The sequence below is a fragment of the Hippopotamus amphibius genome, chromosome 11 (assembly GCF_030028045.1).
Source record: "Hippopotamus amphibius kiboko isolate mHipAmp2 chromosome 11, mHipAmp2.hap2, whole genome shotgun sequence".
Taxonomy (NCBI): domain Eukaryota; kingdom Metazoa; phylum Chordata; class Mammalia; order Artiodactyla; family Hippopotamidae; genus Hippopotamus; species Hippopotamus amphibius.
In genome coordinates this window covers 38,154,607-38,166,725 of record NC_080196.1, presented here as the reverse complement: position 1 = coordinate 38,166,725, position 12,119 = coordinate 38,154,607, and the positions used below count along the sequence as shown (strand labels likewise).

The 12,119-nt window shown below is 36.1% G+C and overlaps 1 protein-coding gene across 1 annotated transcript in view; it reads left to right on the top strand.

The window, feature by feature from the left end:
* Positions 1–12,119, top strand: part of DNAH8 (dynein axonemal heavy chain 8) — a 291,803-nt gene that overhangs the window by 188,871 nt on the left and 90,813 nt on the right. The window contains exons 66-72 of the mRNA XM_057698986.1: positions 1,358–1,461; positions 2,468–2,644; positions 4,408–4,575; positions 5,096–5,311; positions 8,448–8,585; positions 9,754–9,881; positions 10,679–10,850. Of these exons, the coding sequence (XP_057554969.1) occupies positions 1,358–1,461; positions 2,468–2,644; positions 4,408–4,575; positions 5,096–5,311; positions 8,448–8,585; positions 9,754–9,881; positions 10,679–10,850 (1,103 nt within the window). The remainder of the gene's footprint in view (positions 1–1,357; positions 1,462–2,467; positions 2,645–4,407; positions 4,576–5,095; positions 5,312–8,447; positions 8,586–9,753; positions 9,882–10,678; positions 10,851–12,119) is intronic.

The following is a 12,119-nucleotide window of genomic DNA, read 5'->3' as shown; positions in this document are numbered from 1 at the left end:
AGCTGCTGCTTGCAGATGGGGAAAAGCCAGCTCTTGGGAACTGACCACAATTTCAGTTTTTGGTTTGATTACAATTTCCCTCAATTTGTGTAAACTTTGCCGTGTTAATGCCTCTCAAATTTCTAACAAAGAAAAAGACAAAACAGAAACAAAAATGAACAAATAAAAACAAAAAGAGAGTTTATGTGAGCAATGGTTTTCTGAGTGTCCAGTACAGGTAGTATAAGTAGGAAAAGTGTAAATGGGAACAGATTTTATGTCCAGAAAGCATTTGACCCAAATAATCCAAAACACTGTAATGCTGTTTTTTCACTTCTACACAGAATGTGGTCACAAACCGTAAGGGTCTGTGAAGTTATGGTGATGAGAGAAACTGTCTTCTGTTCTCTTTCCAATGGCTCACCTTCTTGCAGCTTTTCTATGTGATGCTGTATACTCAGGGGTATGCTGAAGCTACTTGTACTGGCTCATGAGAACTAATGGTTAAATTAGGAATTTTATGGTCTGGTTGCTAAACACAGCCTTTATTAAAAATTAATAGACTTACAACTTAATAAGTAAAAAATGAGGGCAATAAATACTTAAAACTCATTACCTCAGTTATTTTGACTTTATTTTACTATTATTAATGTTCTTGAGGAACATTATTATTTCTGTTCTATCTGTGTGGTAGATATTGAGAGTAATGGCATATTACTGAGAACCTCTTCCTAACTTGAAATCAGACGTGGTGGGAGTATTTACACCATAGAAACTGGAAACCATACAAATGAGTGCCCTCATCCCAGACCAAGATGCTGAATATTTACCAACACACCTCCATCTAGAGCCTAGTCGGAATGTGAGAAATGCACTCAACCAGTTATTTTTCTCTAGCACACTGAGAGTCCCAGAGCCAGTTGCAGAGATTTTAGCAGTTATTTTCACTTTTATAGCAGAGAACCACAAAAAAATGTCAATATATTATCTGTCTCATTTGCCATCTCAGCTGCAATATGATTCAAAGGCAAAAAATGATAGTTTCAAACTGTTTGCAAAGCCAAGGAGAGCATAAGCTTATCAAGTAAGTTTCCTGGCTAACTTCATCTTACTCATTATAGCAACGTGACTTTCCCGTAAATGTAACTAGATGATATTCTTCAGTCAGAGCTATTTTCTGCATTTCCTGCTGAAACTCTCAGAAATATGGTCAGTATTGTTGTTCCTAAAATATGTGTATTTTTAAAGCATTTTCTCCATAATTATTTTGTGTTTGTTATAGTACATGTTATGGTGCCTTATAAATAGTAAATATTGAATAAATGATGAGGGGATAGTCATATACTCAGCAAACATGTATATGTGTGTATTTGTAAAGGCCTTGATAAGCTGATGGAGGCAAGTGAATCTGTTGCAAAACTCTCTCAGGATCTTGCAGTAAAGGAGAAGGAATTGGCAGTGGCTTCCGTAAAAGCAGATGAAGTGAGTTGGCATTTATTTTATCACTAGTGTGAGGAATACTTTTCCATATTAAAAAAAATTGTCTAAAAATGTTGTAAAAAGTAAACAGAGTATAAACCTATAGACTATTTCTGGTAAGATAATGTTTACAAAGACCATAAGATATTTTTGTTTAAGTAATACCAAGACATACCTAACCTATTACATCCTCTACTTGGTCTAAGACTATTTTTTCTTCCCTGGCTCTGTCCATCTCTCTTGTTGTCTGTCATCTGTTTAGGAAATTTCTGCTTGACTGTAAGTTATATTTGGTCTTCTCTTTAAGGTTTCTGCATGCTCTAGGTTTCTGGGATAGCCCAAGTCCCATCTGAAGTTTGTATCAAGGAAGGAAAAGGATAAAAAGAAGAGTTAGTTGAGTTTTTTTTTTAAGATACTCTTCCCAAGGCAATACAGATATATATGTGCTGCTCCTTTATCTACAACTCCTCCCCTCAGTCTTAGACTGCTTTTAGCTTCCACTCACTGAGAGTCAGTTAAGAATGGATACTTAAGTCTTGGCCCTTAGCCGGTTACTAAAATGAGAAAGCATAGGAGAGGCATGTAGTATATGACATATGGTAGGCACTTAGCACCCTAACATATGGTAGGCACTCAACAAACATTAGCTATTTTTCATTATTACATGAGACTTAATATTGTCTCTAACCATATTCTATTGCATTGACGTTGAATAGTTTTAATTAATTTTCTAGAAATTATCTAGAGTAGAAATGTCATTTTTCTGAAAGCTTAAAATATTTATTTATGTAGTTCATGCCTGAGAGAAGCTTAGGAAATAGAAGACTGCAAAACTGCTCAAAGGAGTTACTTTAATACACCTTAAAATATAGACAAACTTAGATGGGGAATAAATTTGCTCTTATTCTTGTTTTACATTATATTGAATAAATATTCCCTCACTACTCAAATCAGTAAATTGTGCTGAAAATGTTTCTATTTACCCTCATATGTTTCCTCAATTTAACAGGTATTAGCAGAAGTCACAGTAAGTGCTCAGGCTTCAGCCAAAGTAAAAAATGAAGTGCAGGAAGTAAAAGACAAAGCCCAAAAAATAGTGGATGAAATTGACAGTGAAAAAGTAATAGCTGAGACCAAGCTCGAGGCAGCTAGACCTGCACTGGAAGAAGCAGAAGCAGCCCTGAATGTGAGCAGTGCATTGTTATCCCTCACAACACAAGTCCTAGCAGGCGCCATGTTTTGTTACATGAAATTAACTGTGGGATTTTTGTAATCAGAAAACTGAATTGAATTCTTAATATGATTTATAATCTCTGAGTCTTGAAACAGATGTTTCTGTTGCTTACATTTCCTAAGTTCTATCTTTTTTAAGTCTTTACTGCCTGTAACTTATTTTCATTCCTCAAATCAGCTTTCCATGAGAACTGAGGAATAATGCTAGTGATTACTGGCTTAAACTGTAGCCTAAGGGATTCAGATTATATAGAGAGCCTTCTCAGTTCCTTCAGCATCCCGAATAGGTTATGTCATGCACCCTTTAACATTTAAAAAAATCCCCTGTTGTTGCCATTGCTCTTAGGATTAAAGTTCCAAACTAGATAGATATCCACAGCTGTGAGGCAAGAAGGGACAGCTTCAGAGGTAAGCAGATCTCCATTTGCCTCTCATGACCACACGATGGATGACCTGGAGTAAAAATTTACTTAACTCTCTTGAGTCTCCATCAAGATTCTCAGTCTTCATTGATTCTTGAAGGATCAATATAAGCATTAAAAGTAATGAATAGTTTGCTGGGCACATAGGAAGTACTCAATAAATATTAGTGCTACTGCTGTGATAACCTGGCTCCTGTCTACCCCTTCAAGTTTATCTCATGTGATTTTGTCCCTGCACACAATATGATCCAGCCATACAGAAGCACCTACAGGCTTCTGCAGTAATCATGGTCTGTTACCTTTAAATGGGTCTCTCCCTCTGCCAGGAATGCTTTCTACTTTTACTAACTTTCACTAACTGATAAGAGTCAATCTTCAAGACCAAGCTTAGATCTCATACCTTTCAGAGAGTTTTCAATTTTTCTGGACCTGCTTTATTTTCCTGTCGCTCCTCTACTTCTATCATGGCAGATAATTGTAGTTTAGGGTAATTGTGTTTTCTCTCTCTTCCTTGGAAGATTCTGAGGACAGTGTTATTTTTGTTTTGCTTTTGTTTTATATGGGAGAATGCCTGTAGTTGTTAAATAAATGAATAGATTTAGGATCATCATATAATAAAATTGTGATAATGACCAGGACACATTCTCCACCCTCACTCCCTTTGTGGATCCTATGATAACATACAAGAGAGTAATCACTGAACCAAACAGTGATCTTAGGAGTTTTTTATTGATCATATGATGTCCCAATCCTTCTTGACTTGAATGTCAGGTAATATCATATGTCAAACCCAGCTCACAGATAGAAACTTTCAAAAATATTTTCATGAGCCATATGTTACAATAACTTTTCTTGTCTCCTCGTAATTCCTCTCCCTTCCACGGACAGGGCAGCCCTCACAATGAAAACTGAAGGTGAGGTTTGCCCCTCTTTTAACATCCGTATGTAATATAGACTCCGTGCTTTGAAGATGCACGTTATCTAAATGTTACACATTAATCACATTTGTTACTAACAGGGGTCTAGGGTGATGGGCAATGAATGGTAGTGATTTTCTAAAGAAATTTGTTGAGGGCTACAGGGGAAAAAAATGAAAACAAAGAAACAGAAATCCCAACTTAACAATGAAAGGTCATGATGTGAGAATCTTGGAATGCAAACCCTTGAGGAGATAATGTCAGGGATTGGGGAGAAAATATGTTTTAAAGTTTTCCACTTTATTTTAAAGTGTGAGATTTCCATATGACTAGGAATATTAAACAAAAAATATTCTGATCCCTAACCCCAAATACAGACTATCAAGCCAAATGATATTGCCACAGTCAGGAAACTTGCAAAGCCCCCTCATCTTATTATGAGAATCATGGACTGTGTTCTGTTACTATTTCAAAAGAAAATTGACCCTGTCACTATGGATCCAGAAAAACCTTGCTGCAAGCCGTCATGGGGAGAGTCATTAAAAGTAAGTAAAATCTGTCTCTATAAGTCCTGTGAGATGTACCAGGTGTCCACATCCCAGGACACTCAATATAGACCAGACACACTGGCAGACAATAATCGATCATTGTGTACTGAAGAGTTTATCTTGAATTGCATCTCCCAAAATGTAAGTAGGGAAAGATTTTAAAGCTGAATGACCTATTTTTATAAAATCTGTCCGGAACCCATAGCTAGTATTGGCACAGTCTTGATGTCAACCCAACCCAGTCTCCAAAAGTGGGCTTGTGTGGTTGGTGGCATTTAGATGCACTCACTAGATGGGAAACTTACATTGTTTTTCTTCTTTGCTCTTCACCATGGAAACAGGAAGACAACTTGCAATTTACAGCTTTGGGTTGAATACTGCCATAGTCTTGATTTGTATCTTTAGAGCAAATCAATTATTACTTCTTTGAAAAAATTCAATTTAGAGGTACATACTAACTCAGGAAGAAAGTATGTTTTTTCTTCCAGCGCTTATAGGTTGTAATACTGTTTTTCAGTTGATGAGTGCAACAGGATTCCTGTGGAGCCTTCAGCAGTTTCCCAAGGACACAATAAATGAAGAGACTGTTGAGTTACTACAGCCATATTTTAACATGGATGATTACACTTTCGAAAGTGCCAAAAAAGTCTGTGGGAATGTAGCTGGTCTGCTGTCTTGGACACTTGCTATGGCAACATTTTATGGTGTCAACAGAGAAGTGTTGCCTCTGAAGGTAAAAGTTTCTCTCCTTCTCCCAGTAAACCAATGTTTAATAAAGTCATTCATCAATATTACTGCCATTAAAAGACAAAGCATAATTTAGACTAATAAATTAGTCTAATTTAGCTTTCTCTGTTACCAAATTTTTCTTTTTCTCTGTATGTCCTCTCACAGTTTCTCATTCTTTTTATATCTGTTACATGTTTCACAGACAAGAAACCAAAGCCAACTTGTTAACTTAAGCAAGAAGTGAACTTATTGGGAATAATAAGCCATCATGAAAGAAAACTGGCCATATCTTTAAAGTTTGGAGGTTAGGTTTGGAGACTGAATTTGATTACTATATTCGAAACAAAATTTATAAAAATTAGGATCAACACCTAGAAATGCTTTAAATTTCAAAGACAGGAAGAAAACCTTATAGGCATCTAAGAAACAAGATTTAAAAGGTTGCTTACAAAAGAAGAGAAATTAGGATGTCACAGACTTGCCACAACCCTAAATACTAGAAAATATTGGAAAAATATATGCATAACACTGAGGAGGAAATTACTGGTGTCCAGGAATTCAGTCACTGACCAAGTTGCCCTTAATATATGAGGGAACAAAAAGACATTCTCAAAGATGCGATTTCAGCATTGAGGGATAAACACACATTTTCTGTCTCTCACACGCGCGCGCGCGCACACACACACACACACCCATCTATACTGGGCCAAATTGTCCTTTACATCTGAGAGAACAGAAATACATTCTCAGGAGTGCAAAGGATCCACAAAATATACCGCCCAGACACACATTACCCCCACTCCTTGTCCCCCAGCCGGTCCCATAAAGCTAAGAGTTGGAAGTGGTTGCTCTGTGGAATGGAAAGTGGTGAGTAGGTGGTCAGGGGGTTACTGTTTTCATAATAAGCCTTATAGAAATAGCTGCCTCTTTAAACTCTGCACACAGGTAACTTTGAGAAAAATAGAAAGTAAATTAAAAATAAGAAAGTTTTAACAAAGAGAAATGATGAGCAAATATACCAAACACACCCAAACAAAAAATAACAAGAGAGAAATGTTACTATAAATGTATGAGGATGAGTCAACCATTATCTGCACTCTGGGTGTAGAATTTATAGAAGTTTTAATATAAGCAGAGTGCGGATGATGGTTGACTCACCCTCGTAGAATTCAAGAAAAAAAAACATAATAGAAGCTATTTTTAAAATCTTTATTGGAGTATAATTGTTTTATGTATTGTGTCAGTTTCTGCTGTACAACAAAGTGAATCAGCCACATGTATACATATATCCCCATATCCCCTCCCTCTGGCCCTCCCTCCCAACCTCTCTATCCCACCGCTTTAGGTCTTCACAAAGCATCAAGCTGATCTCCCTGTGCTCTGTAGTAGCTTCCCACTAGCCATCTATTTTACATACAAGCTATTTTTGTTGACAAAAATTATGATCCACAGTGAGGCTTAATTGTAATAATTCTTAAACAATAAATAAAATAGCATCAAATTACATAGGGCAAAATCCATTAATATTTTAAGTGGAGTTTTTTAACAAAAAAAATCCTGTAATTGGATACTGTGGCATATACCATCAATCCACGACAGGTCTGGTAGGCAGAGGGCTGCTTAAGAAAGGACCATGGTGGCTTAATGCTCTGCTGTCACCCTCTTGATGTCCTTAATAATTTTTAAACAAGGAGCTCTGCATTTTCATTTTGCACTTTTATGTAGCCAGTCCTGAGTAGGCATAAATTAATAAATATATAGAGATTTTGCACTGTATTATTTTTGTTTGAATAGCTACATTGAACTTTCTTCAATATGAACAAAGAATATGAAGTTATTTCTAGTGTCCAAGAAACATTTACAAAAATTGATCATATTCAATTCTAAAAGAAGACTTTGATTCAATTCCCGAAAGCAAAAATTGCTGAGACCTCATTCTCTGATTATATGCAATGAAATTAGAACACATTTTAAAAAATTAAAAAGCCAGTTATTTCTATTTAGAAGATGATGACAAAAAGCTAGTTATGAAAGCTTTTTGAGGTGGCCAAAATGCTACCTTCTTAACCCTTAAGTGACTCAAAGAAACTAAGCACTCCATTATATATTCACTTGTAAGTGCCCGCGTGCGCACACACACCCACACACAGTTTAAGGAAAGTAGAAAGAACTAATAAAAATAATATTAAAAATTAGAAAAAGTAGCAAAACTAAAGAATTGGTGCTTTGCAAAAACTATATATCAATATATAAGAGATATGTATGGAAAATCTAATCAATAAGAAAATGCACAAAAAGAAATGAATGTAAAAGATAAATCCATATAATTGCAGATTGTAGATTTAAGTAATTAAAAAGAAAAATTTACAGTTATTTGTAAATACATTAGAAAACCTAAATGAAATGAAAATTTCCTGAGAAAAAAGAGCTAATTTCAAAAAACCAAATAGTGAGAAAGAAAATGAGAAAGTTATCAAGGAACTTCTACCTCAAAAGGCTGTAGCACTATATTACTTCACTCATTAATTACTTCAAATTTATAAGAAACAAATAATTATCATGCTGTAGGACTTAGAGAAAGATGAAAAACTACTCTTATAGTAATTTCACTCCAAAAATTCTTTACCAAGAATGCAATCCTAAATGTTTACATACCCAATAGTACTTATAACAGTATTATTTAATAACAGTTTAAAATGGGGGGGAGGAGGGAAAAGAAATGTCTAAAAGTAGGGCAAAAATTATGATATATCCAAATTGTGGGATATTATGCAGCCATATAACTAATGTTCATGAAAAAGTGTTTAAGGATGTGAGGAGATGATTATACTACTCTAAGTGAAAAAAAAATCAAAATGCTAGTTCTTGACACAATACTCAGATTCTGGGTAAAATCATGAGTAATTTTTTTTCTCTCCTTCCCATACATTTCTGCCTTTTCCATATTGAACATTAATTATTAAAAGGAAAAAAATGAACTTTAATGAAATTTCTCTGCTTCCCCAGCTGAAGACAACAAAATGGATGACTTCCAAATAGGGCAAAAATTATGTAGTAACTTATGTTATTATTTACCAATGTAAATAATGTTTTGTAGCACTAATACACCTCCACACTAATCACATCTTCTTCCTTTTAAGGCTAACCTGGCCAAACAGGAGGGTCGTTTAGCAGTTGCGAATGCTGAACTGGGGAAGGCCCAGGCACTGCTGGATGAGAAACAAGCTGAGCTGGATAAAGTGCAAGCCAAATTTGATGCCGCAATGAATGAGAAAATGGTGAGATTAAATACACAGAAAGTACTATTACAACGTACTGAAATGTTACACACAAGTGCGTGTTGTGTTTAGAAATCAGGTAGATGTTTACACTGAAAAAATATTTACCTGAATGCCCTTACTCACTGGCTGTGCCTCCTTATTTTGGATCTTCAACACTCCACATTCTTTTTTCTGTTTTTAGTAATTATTTTCTATAAGAAGAAGCTGTGATGTCCTTTCCAAGAGTACTGACTTTAGAGTTAGAAAGCTGGGTTTGAGATCCGGTTCAGACACTTATGGATTGTGCAGTTGGAGGTGATTGACTAACTTTATCTGTCAAGTGGGGATCCTAGTATGACCTCATGGATAGGTTGTAAGCACTGGTGGTCTGGTAAACATTCAACAATCAGCTTGTGAGAGCAGGGGCCAGGGGGAGAAGAAAGCCTTGATTTGCAGTGTTTGCTTATTTCTGTGGTTTAGATACCCCCCACCCCACCACTGTCAATTTTAAGCTATCAATGTGACAAGACGACACAGATATGGGAAAAGACACGGCATGCCATTGTGTACTATTTCCACCTTGCAGACACAATGAACTTAACCTCAAGAGTATAGATAATATGAAAATGTAGTAAATAATTAGGAATTGATGAATTTTGATTATTACTTTTTCTTTAATATGATTTAATTGTAAGTTTATGTAATTTAATTTTTAATAATGGCTGTGTTTAACACCAGCTCACAGATTTTCTGAAAATTTAACAGTTGGCTCTTTTGAGCTAATACATGCTGGCCGCAGCATACTACTGTCTTACAGGATTTTTCAGGGGAAAAAAAATCCTTAATAAACTGCAAAGAACTCAGAATTATTGTTAAATCCAAGACTTAAAATGGTATATTTTATTGATTTGATTATGTTTTGAAAATATTCAATAGAAATACTATTTATGTGATTTGGATTCTCTCTTACAAAATGGCTCTTCTGAAATTTTGTAAGGTAAAATAACTATATTATGAATGAATTACAAGAACTTAATATGTAAAATTTTACCAACACTTTATGTTTAGATTATATTTATCTTGTAAATTAAGAAATTCCTCCACATATTTTTATGTATGAGTGTAATGAATGTTTGATTAAGCAATTTAAAAAGCTCTTTGAGACATTCTTCCTTTATGAATGTAGGATTTGCTTAATGATGCTGACATGTGCCGGAAAAAGATGCAGGCAGCTTCCACCCTCATCGATGGACTGAGTGGAGAAAAAGTCCGATGGACTCAGCAAAGCAAAGAGTTCAAAGCTCAGATTAATAGGTATAAATTTTGGTCTTTGCTATAATTGCTGTTCTTCTTAGTCATCACCCCAAGGGCCACCTCTTTATGGAGGAACATAAAGTCAGATTCTTTGAAGTCTTTTCTCCTCTGTTTCCATATCCCCATCTCAGAATCCCATCATCTAAGAAAGTGCTCAGAGCTTGAGTCCCACCCTCTCAGTAAAACCGAGAGGGAGAAAATTTGATGAAACATTTTTAATCTCAATTTTGGTTCAGCAGTGTGGGTTTTCAGTGTGAGAATGCTTCTAATATTGCCTGGCTTTGCCAGAACAATCTAGATACTGGTTTCCAGTTCTATGCTCTTCACCTCAAGGGTTTTGAAAGTGTGGATCAACAGTTTGTTCTAAATGGAAAGGTATCTTGGACTGATGTCTTCTGAAAACTGAAAGAGAGGGAATGAGAGAAGAGTAGGAGAATGGCAAAAAAATAAAGAGGATGAAGAAGAAATAGTAGTTTAATCAAGACAGTCTGAAGAAGACCAGGGCAGGGGATGGGAAGAGGATGCTTTCCTTATCTGGAAGTCAAGCTTCAGGACCTGTAGGCTTCAGGAAGGAGCCTTCTTTCTTGCTTCCTGACTTAGCCTGAATGAGGCCACTCCTACTGTGTTTTGGGCCTTTAGGCTCCTTTTTGCATGGTCTCTCCATGTTTGGCTGCCAACTGTTAAACAGGGAGCAGAGAAGGACTTCATCTAGTGACAGAACTGCCCAGTGGCCTTTCACAGTCCTTACTGAGAGAACTTAAAATGTGTTAGTGATTCGCTTTGTTTTTTCTTAACAGACTCGTAGGTGATATTCTGTTGTGCACTGGATTCCTTTCCTACCTTGGTCCTTTCAATCAGATATTTAGGAACTATTTGCTTAAAGATCAATGGGAGATAGAGTTGAAAGCACGGAAGATTCCTTTCACTGAAAACCTGAATCTTATTTCAATGTTGGTAGATCCTCCAACAGTAAGTGTTAGTTTCCTTATAGCATTATTTGAATTTCACTTTGTTTCCTACTCACTAAGAAATCAAGGTACACCTAACCTTTTCTTTTTGCATTTAATTGAAAAGATTGTTTTGAAAATGCTAAAGTGTTACAATTTTTTTTCTTTGTGGTAGAAAAGTTCCTTTGCATTTTAAGAAATCTTGCTTTCAAATTAATACCAATTGCACTGCTATGAGTGAAAAGATCATTTGTAGTTTAGGCTTGCTAATACTGAGCTCTTCTTATAACCCTCCATCATTATACCAGTCCTATTAAATCACATTCTCTTACACACATTCTAGGAAAATGTAGGTGTTAGCTAGGCTGTAAGTACTGGTATTATTAACTTTCTTTTGAACGTTAACCATCTTTTCATAATGTACAACAGTGTAATACAATAGCACGATCTAGCATCACTGAGTAATAGCTTGCACTGCTGCACTACCCTTCCTTGCTGGGAATTTGATGCCCCTGTCAATTTTCAGTATATCTTGCAGAGCTCCTGTGGTATTAAGTGCTTTCCAGGCAATTTGTATTCACAAGCTGCTTTTTGCTTTGTAAATATGTTCCCCAGTTGCAGTTTCCTTAGGGAAGCCACACTATTAATTTCAAGTTATCTCTATTTAAAAGTCAAAAAAATAATCCTTTCCAATTCAAACAGCATTCAATTGGTCCTTCCAGGGAAGAGAAATGTATTGGAGGTGCACTGGACACCAGCGAGGTGAAGTGGGCCAGGATATTCTTTATCGATTGTGGCCTTTGGAGGAGCTGGGATAATTTAATGAAGGTGGAGGTTGGTTGGCTCATTGGATCTTGGGTGATTTTGTTGACCACGTGGAGCCAGGCTGGCAATTCCCTCTTGATTTTGAATGGAAATATTAAGAAAAATGTCATTGATGAGTTCCTGTCAATATAATATTTCATCTCCCCTAATTTCTCTGCCTCCAGCTATGCAATGCCCGTTCCCCCATGTAAGCAGAACCAGAGGGCAGCAAGGGGAAGTTTCAGAGGCTTCACCCTTAGGGTTTACCTACTCTGACTTCTCAGAGTATTTATTCTCTTCGCTACCTCCAGCCCACCTGGATGCCACCACCCACCCAGTCTCACCATATTTTAAGTCCCTGTTGTTCCCTGAAGGTTCGGCAACCATGCTTCAAAATCCCCAAATCAGGTTTAGTATGCAATCAATTTAGACTATTTCCTAAATATGAAAACACAATATAAAGGACTAAACCTGGGTTACTAGAGAA